This window comes from Ixodes scapularis, unplaced genomic scaffold (assembly GCF_016920785.2).
Source record: "Ixodes scapularis isolate PalLabHiFi unplaced genomic scaffold, ASM1692078v2 PGA_scaffold9__187_contigs__length_104089568, whole genome shotgun sequence".
In the NCBI taxonomy this organism is placed as follows: Eukaryota; Metazoa; Arthropoda; class Arachnida; order Ixodida; family Ixodidae; genus Ixodes; species Ixodes scapularis.
Window position 1 is genome coordinate 38,411,939 of NW_024609884.1, and position 18,648 is coordinate 38,430,586.

Here is an 18,648-nt window from a genome sequence, read left to right on the forward strand (position 1 = left end):
CAAACTCAAATAGCCGACGCTGGGAAGGCCGAGGGCCAATGTTAGACCGGGGGGGGGGGTTCAAACAATTTAAAATTTAACAGACCTCGTGCTCTATGCTTTTTGTGAACTCAGTTTTGTCATTGACATTTTTAGATGTGATTTCTTTATATGACTACTTTGGGCCGTGACCTGATGGGATAACAATAACTAAAATGACACCGCCCCACCAACGTGCTCACATTTTTGATAAAGCAAAAGAGCAAGTACACTGTCGTTCATGGTGCTCAATCCGCTCAGGAATTAACCAAGCTAAACATTTTTCTAAAAAAACAACAAGTTATTTGGCAGTTCTTGCTTTCCTGACGATTTTGATTACAACACCCATACTTGTCTTTTAATGGTGATATTTTCTTCTTTCTTTTTTTAAGGCGAGATTCCCGAGCTTGTAGCTTTATCTTTGGCAGTTCCTTCTGCTGATCGAGAGTTTGCACAGCAGATATGCATTCTTTAACAAAGAGCTTGTGCTAGCAGCCGAGTACTGAAATTGTTGTGCATTACAAAAAGCTGGCCCCATAAGATAAAGCGAAAGAAAGGTTAAATGAACACAGATAAGTAAAAACGTTGAAAGAGCAGAGCGACATTTCAAGAGAAAATGAATCGGCAGAATGAGATCACTATAGCGCGTGCCATTTCTAGCGCTCCATACATGGAAACCGGGACGCGTAGCCGGTTGCCTGCGAGCCGCGTCCCAGCGAGTCGCGGGCCGCGTGTTTGAGACCCCTGGTCTAGCACCAACCACTAGGACCATGACATCCGACAATTTCAGACGCTGGCTTCTGCGACATCATTTGTTGCGACTTTGGAAGCATTTTCGAAGTACGGGCGAGACAGGTCGCTAAACACATTGGTCGAAGACGCTGACCAGGCGCCGAAATCTCGACGACCCCTTCTTAATCGGCACAGTACCCGTCGGGAAAGAGCAAGGCTCTAGGCACCTGGCGGGTCCATGAAGTCAAAGTGGACCAGGTCGTCGATGCCCAGCTTCTTGAGCTGCAGCACCACAGAACCCAGGTTAGAACGTAGGATTTCCGGATAAGTCTGGTCCTGCATCTCCGTCTTGTACGCCTTCTCTGTGTACAGTCGGAAACATTTGCCCGGCCGCGTCCGGCCCGCACGCCCAGCTCGCTGCTGTGAGCTCGCCTTGCTGATGGGCGACACCAGCAACGACTCGACCCGAATACGGGGGTTGTACACCTGCACAAAGATTGGAGGGCATGTGTATACACATTTATTTTCAAATTTGAAAACAAAGATGAAAAATTGCCAAGAATAGGGCTAACTCGAAAAACGCTATGGGATTTCGGGAAGTCTTTGCGAACCACAAACGACAGAGTAAATTTGGTTTTTGATAAGCTCTTTGTTAACAGTGTTGCGTACATGTACAATGCCGAAACTGATAGCGTAACAGCAATCTACATGTACAATGCCGAAACTGATAGCGTAATACCAATCTCGAGGGAACCTAGAGCCTCTCATGCGGCAGATGTCTCAAGGGAACCAATACTGAGTGAACCTACAGCCTCTCATTCAGCGGCAGTGACTTGACAGCAGCAAACCTAAGCCCCAAGAAACTGTTCTTCCGCTACAATCAATGCCGCCCTCTTTCTTTTTTGTTAGCAAATTCTTCAAGCCTACTGTCAAAGCAAGATGAGCTTGCGAGCAGCATCATATCTTGATTACCTGAAGTAGTCGTTGGAACCAAAACATGAGTTTCCGATACGGTACCAAATACTGGTTTACTACTGTCGTTAGAACCAAAACATGGCTTTCCGATACGGCACCAAATTCTGGTTTACTACTAAGTGCCAACTTTAACATATTTCGTAAAGATTGAGTGTCCAAACAGGGCGTTGGCGTCATTATCGGGGTTCAAAAGGACATTATCTGCACTGTGCTGCCAATTGACTCACCTCTTGAAACCTTTTGGGTATCTATTTCTGGTGTTACCTTTCAAAATGTGATTGTCGGAGTTTGTTATCGTTTGTTGTTATAATTTTAAGACAAGGGTTCAAAAGTTGACCCCCCTAGGGGGTGTGCCCCCTTAACTGATATTTCCAAATACATTCAATTTAAGTATCCACGATCAGCTCTTATTTTGATGGGCGATTTTAATTATACAGTAATCAGTGGTAAATAGACCACAATAGCTGGTTTACATGTTAGGCACCATTTCTTCAGTTTTCTTTTTTAGTACTCCCATGGATTTTACATTTATCAGGGGCATAACTATTGCTTATCTCAGTAAACATCTTTTGCCAGCTTAATGTATTTGAATATAATCATAGAGATTATCCCCATTTTGTGTACAGGGTTTAACAGACATAAGTTTTGTGACACTTGCCAATAAAAGTGGAAACAAAAAAAGAACAAAAAATGTTGTCTAGGGATTCTAGGAAAAGGTAAAAAAAACAGTCGGGGTTTTGCAACAGACAGTCCCCGAATTCTGAGTTTTTCGGAAATATCCGAATCCACAATTTGTTCACCCTGCAAGTGTCTTTCAGATTTTATCAGATTTATAGGAGAACACAAAATCCTAGTTATAAAAGATCAAGTTTTGAACTGAAATTTAGTTCTTATGTTACCCAGGCACAAAGAGCAAATATATTAAGCCTTGGCAATAATAATCCCTGGAGAAGAGGAACAAAGGACAAACACAAATATCTCCAAACACAGCTAGGGGACTGGTGCGCAACCGAAAAAATCCGCCTGGTCCTGGTCACCTAGCTGTTTGGAGATTTGTGTTTGTCCTTTGTCCCCTTTGTTCCCCTTCTCAAGGGATTATTATTGCCATTTTTGTCCAGCTCACTTGCACCTTTGCAATAATTGCACCAGATGTTTACGTCCCTTTCCCATGAATAGAAAACAAGATGAAACCATTTTGTGCAGCCTTACAAGAACTGAAAACATTGGGTCTTTAATTATTTTCAACAATATGTGCCGTACGACTGGCGCAACCGGCAAGAACCACCTATACCAACTATTGATAACGAAGATGACGGAGTCTGCAACATGCATGTGAACTACTTCGGTAATTCTTGGAGTAATCGGTATGCCGCAAAGCAGTTTCCACAAGTGCCGCAGACACTATCAGTTATCCGTCGGCTATCTGCTAAGTAAAAGGGCCAGTATTCCCAAGTCACTGCTCTGGCCATTGAACTCACACTGATGAATATGGTGCATGCTCATGCTTACTCTTGATATCAATAGCAGGAACCCTCATCCCAATACTCCGCAGTCTCGCTTTTGAAGTGCTACACTGAAATTAATCTCTTGGCATTCTTACAAACTTGGCAGGCTACTAAGGAGAATAAAAGTATGGTGCTCACTGAACTTAGATGGAACACGCATTTGTGCCGTTTCTCGTGGGAACACTCTCCTGGTGGCAGCAGAGCAACGGTTTTGTGACGTATCATTCGACAAAGCATCGCATTGTTTAGCTTCCACCAGGATAGCGCTGCCACGAGAAAAGAAAACACACAGTTCACGTGTTCCATGCAAGTTTGGTGAGCACCGGACGGCTTAAAAAGAGACCCTTACCTTCTGCTTGGCAAAGCCCGGGTCAATGACAAACACAACACCGTCGATGGTGAGTGATGTCTCGGCGATATTGGTAGAGACAACCACTTTGCGACCAATGGCACCGTTGGTTTTAGCCGGTGGTGGTGGCTCAAAGATGCGCTGCTGTAGGTTTGGAGGTAGCGACGAGTAGAGTGGAATGCACTTCATCTCGCCCACCTCGGGGCCCAGGTTATCAATCTCACGCTTCAGTCGCTTGCAGGCCTCCTCAATTTCCTGCACAAAAATTGTCAAGTATGCATTCCATTGAGGTTAATATGCGGGAATGGAAGAAAAACACAAAGCACCAAATACTACGGCAGAATGTCTGATATGATCTCAGTTAATGCACTTTTTCGGCTGTCACCTTCACGAATGCCGGTCCCGTTGAACACCCATAAGGGTATGTGTATTAATCTCCCACTTGTTGAGTTTGCCTTCCCGGCCTTAAAGTCCAAAAGCTGCCAGCTGACGCAAGGAGTGTGACGCAATGCGCCAACTGACAGTGGCTGCCTTCTTCATTTTGCTCTGCTCCCAGTCTTTTACAGCTCTCTGCCTGTTTGCGTCGTGTGTCTTGCCCGGATAGGCAAGACATTGAACTAGGCTTGGAACGGACTGAGGCTTCAGCAATAGCCCAATCATCTTTCCATATCCTTTTCTGGCAGGCATGCAAGCTTTCGAGTTTTTATTGATCCTGCCAGCATTGTCAGCAAGCATGCAAAGACCCACCTCTTGGCCTGTGAGGAACAGCAGAATGTCCCCTTCAACTTCTTCACACATGTGGATCTGGATGACTGTACGGATTGCAGCCTCCAGGTAGTCCCGTTCGGGCTCGGGGGTGTAGAAAATCTCCACGGGATGGGTACGCCCAGGCACGTTCATCAGTGGGGCATGGTCGAAATAGTTCTGCAGGTAATGAAACAATGCGTAACATTCACTTTCACAGCCCAGAATAGGACTTGTTTCTAACTGATAGCGCCTCTTGATTTACTCATTTATTTTTAATTAATTAAAAATAGAAGTATCATTTTGTAGTGCATTAAATTGCGAAAAATTGCGGTTAAAAATAAATTGGAAGCAAAGACATTCTGCTCTCCCTTACCTGGAACTTGCCAGCATCCAAGGTGGCGCTCATGACGACAATCTTGAGGTCGGGACGCTGGGTCACCACCTGCTTTAGCACGCCCATGAGGATGTCCGTGGCAAGCGTGCGTTCGTGGGCCTCGTCAAGCAGGACCACCCCATAGTTCTCCAGCAGGGGGTCACTCATTGCTTCCCGCAGCAGCATACCGTCTGTCATGTACCTGGGAATGAAGTCATCCACATGAAATCACTAAATCATTTAACTTTATAAGTCCTTTCCAACCTAACAATGCAAAATATATTTCTTCACAACCCTGTTAGCCCCAATGCAAGATAAGCCCGCACCTATATTCTCTCGTAGGTTAGCGTCAAGCATCAAACTGCACCGAGTGAGCTGAAGCTGCAGCCAGGCCAAATCTGTTGTACGCCAGTGTTTTCTTTAATTTATCCATGTCCACTCCAACCACCACAGAAAGCCACTATACTATATTCAAACCTTGAGTTACAAGCTCAAAGACGGCAGCTTGAGAGGACTGCTGTCGAAGTTGGCATCAGTTCTCTCAACTAGAGACAGGAGAAGACACTCAACATACAGGCACGCTGACAAACCCAAGACCAGAAAAAACGAGAGGCACACAACACAAGAAATGTTAAAAGCTCTCCTGCATAATGCTTTCCTTTGTCTCAGACCTTAAATTTTCCAACAAGATGTTATTGAAGGAGCTTTATGTCGGCAACATAATGCATATGTTATGAAAAGGAACAACCAAGCACGGTAAGGCCTCACAGATATATAACATCTCGAAGCTAGGTCTTTTACTTTATATTCTTTTACATTAGTCAAGTGCACCAGTGATGCGATTGGCCCGAGTCATTTTCTAGCACCTTTTGGAGCAGCCAAAAGTCCATTATGGAGCAGCAAAAAGTACTTTTGGAGCATAGGTGCAATCATACCACTGCAAATCTTATATGTTAAGATTCATGTGTTGGCCTATCCAACTAAAAAACATGCCTACTTTGCCTTCACATTCTGTGCAACCTTTTGTTTGGATCAAATGCATGGCAGGATTGATTCCCTCAGACACAGAACTAGCTGTTCAGTGGCACAGAGAAACACTAGGCATGGCAACCAGATGCTGACTGATGAAAGACAGTATGGACTATTGGGAGTGACCATTTCAGGAATGAAACCAAATGTTAACCAAATAGTATATTCTATTGAAATAATGTTAGAATAATATTGAGCACACAAATCGATGTTTCAATCAAAATGTAATGATTGTAATAGAACTAAAATTCTTAATGCAGATTTAAAAAAAAAAAAAAACTCTTCTGTTTGAACTATGAATATCAGTAACATTTTGTATGTAGAACTTCAAGATAACAAAGATTGGCACGTGAACAATAAGTATGCCTCCTTAAAACAACCCAGCCTAAGTCGTTAAGGTTGTTCCCAAGCTTCTTTCCACTGCTTATTCTAATTTACTTTTAATTTATTCTATTGACTGCACCTCGAACAGATAAAACCTATATAGAGGTAACAACTAAACAAGAGTTGAAATAAAAATAAGCCTATGGAGCACTTCATATCAATTTTCTTACGAGTACCCTCGCTAAATCTCGTATTTGAAAAAAGGTATTGCCAGAATACTGCAGTCTATCATAAATAATAGCCACAGTTTTATTCAGAAATTTTTACTGCAACCAAGAGCAGTTACATTAGCACTTACCAAGCTGCTTTCTTTTTTTAATATACCCGAGTGTTTATTGTCCCGCTCTGGGGGAGAGCTTTCCCTTCAGCACTCGGATGCGCAAAGGTAAGCAAAATTGCGATGCCAACTTTTCAGTTGTCGCTTCAGTGCAGTACACAAGAGCATGGTGAGAAGCGCTCTCAACAAAGCTAACTTACCAGCCAGAGCAGGCTATGAACATAACAGATATTGCGAAAATTACCAGTACTGTCAGTGCTTGACACTGAGAGAGAAATCTAATAGGATAGTATATTATTTGCGACTATAACCGAAGGTTCTGGAAATTCGCACAAGACTACCATAACAATTTGGATGTGTAGTGGGGCCTGAGCCATTATACCTTTCAGTATTATTAATGTGAAATCAAGTCTTGGTACAATGTTGGCACAAATTCCTCACATTTGGGCTAAAGGTGACAGGATGAAGCAGGGTAAGCTCCTTGGCACAGTTAGGTGAAAATGGCGCAGCAATAGCATCACTGGTGCACCTTATGAAAGCCATGCTTCTAGTACCTGAACTCGATTATGAGGGGCAAGCAAGCGGTGAACCAACAGGGAAACTTGAAAGTGTTCACTCACTTGAGGAGAGTCTTAGGGGACGAGCAGTCCTCAAAACGAATGCTGTAACCGACTTCCTGACCAATCGCCACATCCATCTCTTCGGCCACACGGGCAGCTACGCTCATGGCTGCCACTCGTCGCGGCTGTGTGCATGCCACACCCCGGCGGCCTCCCTTCTTGCGCAGAAGTTCCACACACCATTGCGGGATCTGCACCGTTAAGACAAATCATGAGCTACAATGCAACGGAGCCAACCACGGTCCTGAAAGCTCTACTGCAATCGCAAAGCTCTATATGACCAAAAGGGAAACCTAGCATAAGGTTTCATGTGGTGCTACACACTTCACAACAAATAGAAAGAATAATTTTGTTTTCAATACATTCACAACTCAAATGCAGCACCAGTGACAAGTCTGCTTCCACCCTTAACATAACGACACTTTGTCAACCAAATGCCGCTCATGAAAAATAAACCGTTCAAGAGGGGCAGCCACTTTTCTTATCACTTTTTACATCTGCTCACCTAGCAGGAGAAAAAAAAACTGATACTAGGAGATCAATCGAGCAGCTGCACAATTTTTATCAGAGTGGCTACTGGATGGCTAAATAAAACACTGGTCGTTCTTTGTATAGCTACCGTTTTGAACAAAAAAACTTCATTATTCTGTATGACATACTCAGCCTCCGACCAAATCCATGTCTCACGTTTTAAATGCCTGTCGGATAAAAATAATATTGAGCAGCTTGCTCAGCCTCCTTTGATGCAGCTCCTTCGAAGTTACATACCCTTGCCCAAAGAAAGGAACATTTGCACATACTTTTCTCGTTAAAATAGTTAAAGACTAGAACCGACTTCTCAATGACAAAATGCAACTCAGACTTAGACCATTCCAAAGAAGCACTGATAGCTTCAGAAACATTTGTGTTATTACTACTGAAAGCCATTCCCAGTTTTATTTCTTCTTTTTAGGCAAAACCCCGAGACTGGGGGGAAAAAAGGACAACACAATACAAAGTCCCAAAAATTATTGAGACTGTGTTGTCTTGTCCTTTTTTTCCCCCCAGTCTCAGGGTTTTGTCTAAAATGTTAAAATTTTACAGCTTGTTTGTGCCCTAACTTTTTGTTCATATTTCTTCTGTTGTTTTCCTTCTCATTCTATTTTCCTTTTTTGTGCATTTTGTTGAAAATTCTCTGACTTCATGCTGTATGAAACCCCACCCATTATGTAATGCCCCTTTGGATGCTTTTGAGGTAAAACAAATTTTAAAAAATCAGTGAATATAGTCAATTCTAAATTTTAATCAGTACATCACAATGATACAAGAAAAAATAGGAAGATATTCAGTTCACCTATACTCCGCGACAACTTTTCTTGGCAATGCAGTGGAAGGTACAGGCCCGCGTCCCCTCTCCCATTTTGAGTGTACGCAGGCTCTCCTCCTCCCCCATTTCCGGGGAGAGGAGGAGAGCACGCGCACACTCAAAATGGGAGAGGGGACGCGGGCCTGTACCCAGGGTGTTGGAACGAAATGTTTTTCGTTCCGTTTTCATTTTCGTTCCATACAAAAAAGTTCCGTTCCGTTTCCGCTCCGGAATGAAAAAATAATGCTCCGTAACAGTTCGTAACAGTTTCTTCCTAAAAAAAAAAAAAAAAAATCGCAACAAAAATTAAAAGGAACGTAACGTTTATTTTTACACAAAAATAGATAATTCAGGCGCTCCAGAGGAATCCGCGGAAACGACATTGCTTCTGAGATCATGTTCATTGCCTTGAGAATGAGATCATGATCAAGGCACCGAGCATGATCTCAGAAGCAGCACGTTATCAAGTGTGCTCGGTGAAAGGCAGGACCTCTGGTCCGATAAAATAAATTTCAGCGCCGAAAAGGCCCTGAAGGCCCATAGGGATGAAGAAGTACACTTTTGCAACAGAGTATCAGACTGCCGTATCCGCAGAAAAACAAAAGATGGACTTCTACAACGCCGGGTCACAAACTTCCCGCGCTTGCCGTGATCTGTTGTCTGTCTGTGTCGTCCGAAGAAAGCATGGAGGGAGAGGGCGCAAGAGCCAAGGAGAGCATTGCGAGCGTGTGGAGGCGTCGCGTCACCGCGCTCTCATTGGTGGGAAGCAATGGCGCCTTGCGTCACGTTTTTTGTTTCTCGTTGTATTTTTTGTCTTTGTTTTTGCTATGCTTGTTCTCCCGGAGTTTAGACGCGGGGGCGATGGCTTGCTTGTCTTCTCTTTAATTATGGTACAAACCAACGGCAGTCTCTTCGCTGCGTGAAACGAATTACTGAAATACCTGATATTTTCCCTTGAACCGAAAACCGATAAGAAAATTTTTCGGTTTCACTCCGGAACAAAATAATAAATAACGTTTCGATTACGTTCCTGTTCCGCCAAAAAATATCGTTTTTTTCGTTTTTGGTTTTCGTTTTGTTCCGATACCCTCCCTGCCTGTACCTTCCACTGCATTGCCAAGAAAAGTTGTCGGGGAGTATAGTGACATTGCACAAGTATTGCAACAAAAAGAAGCTTTTAATTCTTATTTGATACACTACCTTTTATGAAACAGAAGATTTGTCCAAAAGTCACTCTGTACACAATGTAAGTATGCCAAGCTTCTCTTATATACAAAATGTTGATTTTAATTCGAACAATTTTTTTTTTTTAAACATGGGGTGAGAGGCGATTTCTGTCTTCACCATGTATTTATCAGGCTCGGAGGACATTATATGTGGGGATCGACCCGGTAATCCGACTAATTAACTCAAATTTCTCAATTAACTTTTTAATTATTGGTTTTAGAGGTCATGTTAGAATTGCAGTATTAACAGCAATACTATTAGAGGCCACACCAATTTAAAGAATTTGCATAAACGGAATAGTTTTAGAGATATTAATCAATAAATTTTCATGTTTTTTCACCTGATTTAAAGGGATGCTACAACGAAATTTCGGCGCTCATTTTTTGGTCTATAGACCGTTCCATTAGGGTCATAGCAGAGAGGGTAAAAGAGAAAAAAAAATGCACTCCCCCTCTCCCCCGCAAGCCGTCCGCTCCGCCGAGTGGGCTGTAGCTAGCGTCCGGCTGGCGTGCAAACTCTCTTTAAAATCGCGCCATTTTGGAACTTTCAAGCGCAGATGCGCAGATTTTGGTACGCCAGTTATCGTGTAATACTATGCTAGATAAAAAGAGTCACAGGGTCCAATTGCACTGTTACCTGCGTGCAAATAAAAAACAAAAATAGGGAAAACTGTGTCAGATTGGCTGGTCTCTTTGGCGAAAAGAAAATCCGGTTGCTGTACCTTTTTTACTATACAAAAGTTCGTACTGGTGTAGGCCTTTAGCGACCATGATGGAAGTCTGAAATAATAAATAAAAACGTGCTCTCCTGCCGCAATACACGCAGTAGTTGAGGGTAGTACTGCCGGCTGACTCAACTGCTATTTAAGTAACGGAAAAAAGATATGCTCGTTTATCATTTAGCAAAAAAGAACAACAGAGAGCTATAGGCTGATTTTGGAGTAGCCACAACTATTCTAAGAACGCGAACCACTTCACAACGGCAGCCACGAGCGAGAGTTCGGTGTTCGGTAGAGCCCGCCGATACAGCCCAAAGATGGAGAACGGCAACCTCCCGGTTTGTCGTCTGCTAGCGGAGTCGGCGGCGTGCCCTCTCTCTCGTTTTACCCCGCCGAACCCGCTGCTTCCCGGATGTGTGGAGAGGGCACTGCGGTCGAACAAAATGGTGCCGCCCAAAGAGCGCTAAATGGAATGGTCTATATGTGTTCAAAGGAGCAGCATCATATCGAACATACCAATATCTTGTTAAAAAAGTCACGAAAAGGAATTTTAAAATGAATTAAACTATTAGTAAAGAGCACCTCGCTAACGCCTCGCTTATAATGCCAGTCTAGGAACCTTGACAGAGGTTGTTTCGCCTCCGGCCACGACGAGAGAAGAGGGGCAGGAGGAACTCCCCTCTTCCCGAGAATGCCTTTCGTGTGTCGCAGAAGTCGCTATTGTCCCCCTACAAGATTACAGAAGATTATCCCGTCACTCAAAATTCGTAAAAAAGCAGCCGCTTCGGTGGCTGGAACGACTAGGCCATCCTCTCGACGTCAGCCTCGCCGTAGCCTTGCTCGTCCTGAGACGACCTACGTCACGATTGCGTTGGCTGTCACGTGGTCTCCGCTGGGCCTTCTCCGAGCGCTTGCCAGAGTGGGCCGTTTATAACGAAAAATACAGCCACCAGGCTCAAAACACAAACGTGCGATTGTCATTTACGGATAGTGTGGATCATATTCAACCTATTTTTGAACACAAAGGGAATATTTCAAATTTCGTTGAAGCATCTTTTTAAGAACTGCTCTCGTAAAGAGTGTCACAAGTCCTGCCCACAATGACGCTTTGAAGAGTGACATTGTTTCAATCATGCCATCCCTATTTATTTATTTATTTTACAATACTCCAGGCCAGTTCTCTGGCCCAAGCAGGAGGGGCAAAAAATACAACATATGGGTGCACATGAAAAAAATGACACAACAATAATACAAAAGACAAGACCACTGCTGCGGAATGAATTATCGAATTAAGTATCGTTCTAATGCCTAAATAAAATTGGCTGACTTAATAATGGTTTCTGGTAATAAATTCCAATCCGAAATAGTGCGAGGAAAAAAACTGTGCTTAAAGGCATTTGTTTTTGTGAAGATGGGTTGCAATGCGTGATCCCTACTGTGTTGTGTTTTTCTAGAACTTATTTACCGTAAAATACCGGGCAAGCGCCCACTCAAAATTTTGAGATAATCATAAAAAAATGGGGGATGGGCGCTTGTCCAGTCATCAATTCTACATATCAATGTACTGTGCATATTTTCTCAGATTTAACAAATTTGGGAATGGGCACTTAATGTAGTATGGGCGGGTGCACGGTATTCTACGGTAATTGAGATATGAGAGTGTATTTAAGCTTACTTTAGATATCAGGATGTTGTAACGAAATAAAACACGATTGATTTTCCAACGTGCATCGAGAGGTAATATTTGGTTATCGCTCCTAAGTTCACTGGGTGAGTCCAATCTATTGTATTTACTAAATATAAACCTAACTGCCTTTCTTTGTTCAAGTTCAAGCTGGTGGATGCCTTTTTTAGTGTGTGGATCCCAAATGACTGATGCATATTCGAGTTTTCACCTGATGAGCGTATTGTAAGCGAACAGCTTAACGCTACTGGGGACGTGTTTGAGCTTTCGCCTTATCTCAGCAGCGTGTCCTTGGCAGGTGCGCCGACAACACACATGACGACGTGACCTAAACGACTATGCCACTCTTCAGAAGCATCATTGTGGGCAGGGCTTGATGCACTCTTTGCGTGCAAATTTTAATTTGGGCGAAAAAATGTAAAAAATTATAGATCAACATCTAAAAAAATAATTACTGTTACGCAAACTCTCTAAATTGATCTGGCCTCTAATAGTCATTGCCGTCAATACTGCAATTCCAACGTGACCCCTAAAACCAATAATTCAAAAATTAATTAAGAGGTTATGAAGATAATGCAAAGGTGCAAGCAAGCTGGACAAGAATGACGAGAATGACCTAGCTGTGTTGGGAGATTTGTGTTTGTGTTTCGTCCCCCCTCTCCAGGCATTATTACCGTCGTTAATTAAGAGCTTTTAATTAATTAGTCAACTTACCATAAAAAAGATTTGAAGTAAATAACCAAAATAAGGCACTGACAAGAATGTATGTGCTAAGTATCATTTGTTTTAAATTTTGGTTTAGAACAGTTACTACTACTGCCGGCATCAGCACATACAGTGTGTGCAACTACACTCGCAGCATGCTGCTTAGTGCTCGAGTAACTAAACAAAAGGGCTATTAACAGCAATCTCACAAGTACTATAAGGCATCCCTTCCAACAGAAAAAGAAAGAACACAAAAACCTTACTCAAGAAGGATCAGAGCTGTGTCCACATATGCATCAATGTACAATGCCCCTAAAACTTAACGCCGCAACTCGGTTACGGAAATATTGATCTATTGCATGCTACCCAAAGATAAATTGGTCGCAGAAGCTGCTGGAATACCTTCCCCTCGTTGGGTTTTCATCGGGACGCAAGTCTTCATCAACTAGTTGGACCACTAGGTTCAAAAATAGCTCCAAAAGTGAAGAAATCGGACTCTCTCGTGGCGGCGTTAAGTTTGGGGCGCACAGTACTTATGTAGGGGCTAGTGAACATGACAGCCGGCAGTTCACCGCTGCAAAGCTTACCTGAGTAGTCTTCCCGGAACCAGTCTCTCCAACCAGCACCAAGATCTGGTGGGTGCCAAGGTACTCGAAGAACTTGTCCCGGTATTCCCAGACAGGAAGGGCAATGCGCTTGCGAAACAACTCGTAATAGCGGTTGGAATAAGGCAGTCCTGTCAGGGCATTCAGCTGCTGAGACTGCAAACACAATGGCACTGGTTCAGATCCTAGCTCAAGCACCAACAGCCCCAAATGCCAGTGTCTACCTCAAATTCTAATTATCATAACTTGCACTACCAGTTACAGAGGACAACAGCTGAGCAAAGTACCATGTCACATAGAGGCTGAACTCCATGGAGCGAAAAAAAAAAAGACAAATTTCGCCCGGCAGTGTTCGCTTTGCAGTGGCATCAGCGCAGTGGCATCAGCACACTGGCTGCTGCGTCGAGCACAAAGTGAGCATGCAGCCGTGCAAAGTTTGTCAGTTATTCGTTGCATATTCGCTCTATGGAGTTCAGCCTTAAAGGGAAGATGGGGCAGTTCTGCATTTGAGAAAAAAAAATTGAACTGCATTCATTTGGCCTTTAGAATAACAGATATCACAATTATGATTCAATGCAACGCATTGGAGAGCCATAAGAGCAATTTCAAAATAGGGCTGAAGCCCCGCCTCCCTAGCCTTGGGCAGCCAAAAGATCCGTCAATGACTTCACGTGCAGCGACTGCCTTTCGCATTTTCTCGCGTTTAACAATACTTGCGTAGCAAACGGTTTGCGTATTCGGGTTCACGGGGTAAAATACACTACAATTCACTTCTAACTCGTTTTTTTTTTTCAAGAACCTCCGTAGCTTCCCTTTAAGACTAAAGATAAATAAAAACTAGCGTTTCTAATTTCTTTTTGAAATTTCATAGATTTCTTATTTTGGCTTAGTATACCATACTTCTGTGCTACAACAAATGGGAACCTTTATGTTGCAGCTTACAAAATATTTATTACGAGCGAGTTTGGTCTTCCTATGGTATAGAAGCTCCTTTGTGCGCGGCTTAAGCCAAATATAAATTTGGGGGTTGTGTAAAATGAAGTACACAGTACAACACCACATCCATTCTTTTTCACATTTATCTCAATGCCTAACTTGGTTCCCTGAACAAGCACTTTATACCACTCTAGGAGTTTTGATCACCACCTTTATTTCTAAAACAGAAATGGCAAAAAACTGACGATTTCTAGTTTGTGCTAGGTGTCATACTCAGTGAATACACAGCAAAATTATTTTTGTTATTGAAGACATGTCACTCATTACATGTGTAGGAAAAAGCCCAGACATCTAGTTCAAGAAAGCAGACGCGTGGAATCGGCCGAAATGCAGACTCCACAAAACAAGTATTCAATCCTTTACCATGGTCACTGAAGGAGCGCTGTAGCAGTTCTCGTCTCCTCGATCTCGACCCCGGTCATCCCGGTCGTACTCTCTGTCAAGGTCTCTTTCCCTGAAAAAGATCAAATTAATTGAGCTGAAACCCTCGGATACATGCAGCTACTGGGTGTTACTACGCATATATAAAACTATATTCTGTTTCAAATTTGCAAAATAGACAGAAAATAAGGCAAGCGCAAGCTCCAAAGGAAAAGAGAGTCTGTGCAAAACCAATCTTCGTAGATTCAGATCCGAACTTACATTTGATTACAGGGTTGTGATCACAAGGCTACATTCCCTACCGCTATCACAAATGTATTAGCATTCTGCGACTTCACATAATTGTAAAACATTTTGGGTGACTCTCACATGAAGCCTAGGAACCCTTCTCTTATACAGATTTGTATTTCTTTTTCCAATACTTTGAACAAAAGTTTTGGACATCTTCATCACAAAGATATCTTACAGCGAAACTAAACTATAGTCCATTGCAACCTAAGAACGAAGGGCGAGGGTAAGACGAACCGGGGAGGAGGAAGTGGACCGAACGCTGGAGAAGAGAGGGGGAAACCTTCTCTCTTTAGCGTTCCGTCCGCTTCCTCCTCCCCGGCCCGTCTTACCCTCGCCCTTTGTTCTTAGGTTGCAACGAACTATAGTTCTCCACTGAGACATGTCAATTTCACTGTTCACATAGATGTACTAAGGTGAAATCACATTGGGATAAATACATTAGATTACAAGCTTCAAAACAAACTTTTACAATCACTGCTACAATATTGAAACAGCATTTCGACGGATAATGAAAGTGAGCAGACAGTAAAACAAGTAGAATGAATAATTAAATGCTTGCATGCAATAAACTTTTCTTAACACTTCTTTACAACATTAGTAAGGTTAACTTTCTATAAAGTTATAAAAGAGTTTAAATAAAACAAACTATCAGTGCAGGCCAGTTATATTTAACAGCTTTTCTTTTGTAACACTGATGACTTTTGGTCTGGAGAATGGTTTTAAGTTCAATAAAATAGAATCTCATGGCCATGCAGAAAACTAACCACTGTTTTTGTTTCTTCTGTTCCATTTCTTTCTCTCAGTGACTGCCTAACAGCTGGCACTGCGACAAAAGAAAAAAACGATCTAGGATGGAGCAGGACAATTAAGCTTCGTTGTGGTTGTTTTCAGGGGCAACTGATCTGTCAGACATTGCTGTTCGCACAGCAATATGGTCATAAAGAAAGTGCACATTGAAATGACCCAAACACCATGTTTGCGGTCTTGAAAAATATGTTGAAATACCAATAAATTACAAACATCACAGTAGGTGTCTGCATTAAGCAAAACAAGGTTTGTGCCAAAGCAAGCTTGCTCATGTTTCAGACAGGAGCATCAGCTGCAAGTGACAGTAACCAACAGCGAGTCTTCATTGTACCAGTATACTATTAGCAGGCTGAAGTTTTGCCAATATTCATTTTAAAATAAAATCTGTAGACTTTATATGGTTATTTGCTATTTCATGACTTGTTCGATATGAGCACAATATTTCATTCTCAATAGAAAACAGTTGCTAAACACAACAGAAAAGTCAAATAGTTAAAGGGCCCCTGAAAAGAAACAAAAGGTTTTTTTTTTTTGAAGCCTGGTTGGAACACGCGTGTCAAAAAAGAAATTTTACGCAAAGAAAAAATTTTTAGAGCAATATTGAGGGCGCGATACACAATTTAGTTGCTAGTCACCTCCTTTCCACTTGTTTTCTCTCTGCATTTAGGCCGCATGGAGGAGAAGTGGACCGGCTTCACCCTCATGACTGCGATGGTCATTCCGGAATGAACAGTGACATCACGGACTTTGCGCGCAGCATTAAAAACAAAATCTCTTGCTGTCAATATTGCTAAAAAAAAAAACTTTTTTTCTGTAAAATTTACTTTTTGACACGAAGTGTCCCAACCAGAATGTTTAAAAAAAAAAAAAAAAAAACCTTTTTTTTTTCTTTTCAGGGGTCCTCTGAGGAGCCTCGATTTACAAGGCTGAATATGCATAACTGCCCTACCCACAAACTCACATTAGACACATTTAGTTACCATGGAGGCTGTGAAAATCATAAAATTTCAGCAAAAAGTTGCAATTCGGGTCCAACAAGTCACTGCTGTATCCCAATCTTGAACTAGCAACGGTCAAGATACAGGTGTTTCTTTGTGTGTTTTTTTCATTATATACAATTTTATTTTTTCACTACCAGCCAACATGCATCTGCACCTATTCATGAAATTCAGGAAGTCTGCAACCTAGCTACCATCTAGCACTCAGAGCTAGGGGTGTCGCGAACCGGTCGAGGTTCGAATTCGATCAGGTTCGACTTTTTCAAACTTTCAGTGGAGAGTTCGGCGAACCTTGTATTGAGGTTTGACCCGTCTGCACATGCGCGACAGGCCGGCCAGTTGGCTTCGGATAGGATAATGATGGCTAAGGGATGAATTAAGGACAGCACCGACTGGTTAATTCAGTTAATACAGTACAAAAAATTAAGTTAGTAACTTTGCTAGTGATTAGAATGTTTCTTTTAATTGTAACTGTTACTAAAATTAAAATAACCCTTTGATTAAGAAAAATTCTTCAAACCTAGACATGCTTGTATCAAGGGCCTGGCCACACTGTCCACAAAGTCTAAACTGTCGAACCTGGTTAAAAGTTCGAAGGTTCGTCGAACCGGTTTGAACAAGTCGAACCCCGAAAGTTTGACTTTCAAATCCAGTTCGACAAAAGTTCGCGACACCCCTACTCACAGCTCTCATCCCAGTCTAGACGAAAGATGACTAAAAAATGTTTGCATCATTTATCAGTGAAGCGATTGATTAGCTCACATTTTTGGGGAGGCAAAACACTGGCATTCACATAAATGTGGAAAACACTCATGGTACAAGATACTCTGCAGTACACTTGTCACAAAGCCAGAGGCATGTTCAATGAGGGAGCACACTTCCTTTCTCTAGGAAAAGCTCTAAATACGTCTGAGCTGACAGGATAGGCCGCTTTGGTGAAGTAAATATATGTTAAATTCATCCTATGGTGCTTCATGAAACGGCTAAAATCCGGTGGATAAAGATGTTCCAAGCATAAAACTCCTCCGTCATCCTCAAAACCATGCGTAAAAACATGTTTTATGAACAACCTTAGCATTATTTACAACTGTAACATACAAGCTAGTAAGCGTCGTATTCACGAATCAGTGCAACCACAAAATACCCAAAACGTACGATCGACGTTTACCGGCGTCTAGAGGAAGCCACGGACATTGGCGGGCCTCGAATAACGCTCGTACAAAATGACCATAACACTATGCAGTTATAGTATTTTCCACACTCCGAAAACTTAGATTTTTCAAGGATAGTGTGTAATCTACCAGCACCGAATAAACAAGACGATTTCTTTTAAAAAAGAAGTTCTTATCCGAATTCCGAATGCAAGGTTCTTGGCGCTCACTGACGTAAGTAACGCACAAAATTTGCAGTTAGCGAAGTAATCTCTTTCCACGAGGCCCATATAAGCGATCACTAGTAGAAGCTGCAGGCTTCCCGAAGTGGAAGCTTTCGCCAATGGGACTCACTGTCTAGTTTTAGCAGGTATCTTCAAAACCTGACGATTCCTTAGCGCAAATAGGCTTAATAAACAATGAATGAAAAGGTTCCTTCGGGGACACCTTTAAAGCAGCTTAGAACAGTATAGCCACAAACCTTTTTTTAGTTACAGGCCCGTCTCCTACATCAATTCTGTGTCTTTTAGACATTGTATACAAGGTATAACGTCGAGGATCAGACCCCCCACGCGACTTCACGAACAAAATATGGCGTTGTAATCGAGCCAGTGGCGGCGAGCGGCAAGTGATGCCAGTGATGCTGATGTTGATGCCTGGCCGCCCTGGCCGCCATATATGTAATGGCGCTGGCTGCAATTGCTGAATGATGATGATGGCAACTACTGAGC

General features: G+C 42.5%; 1 protein-coding gene across 3 annotated transcripts in view; it reads right to left on the minus strand.

Moving 5' to 3' along the window:
* LOC115320639 (putative pre-mRNA-splicing factor ATP-dependent RNA helicase PRP1) overlaps positions 1–18,648 on the minus strand; it is a 44,853-nt gene that overhangs the window by 24,291 nt on the left and 1,914 nt on the right. The window contains exons 1-9 of one of the 3 annotated variants that reach the window (XM_029980790.4): positions 18,399–18,560; positions 15,726–15,784; positions 14,653–14,743; positions 13,276–13,449; positions 7,010–7,200; positions 4,700–4,901; positions 4,327–4,503; positions 3,580–3,834; positions 978–1,236 (exon numbers count right to left, since the gene is read on the minus strand). In XM_029980790.4, the coding sequence (XP_029836650.1) occupies positions 978–1,236; positions 3,580–3,834; positions 4,327–4,503; positions 4,700–4,901; positions 7,010–7,200; positions 13,276–13,449; positions 14,653–14,743; positions 15,726–15,751 (1,375 nt within the window). In that variant the 5' untranslated portion in view covers positions 15,752–15,784; positions 18,399–18,560. Of the gene's footprint in view, positions 1–977; positions 1,237–3,579; positions 3,835–4,326; positions 4,504–4,699; positions 4,902–7,009; positions 7,201–13,275; positions 13,450–14,652; positions 14,744–15,725; positions 15,785–18,398; positions 18,600–18,648 lie in introns of those variants that run through there. The other 2 variants (XM_029980789.4, XM_040505089.2) reach the window with 2 other exon arrangements.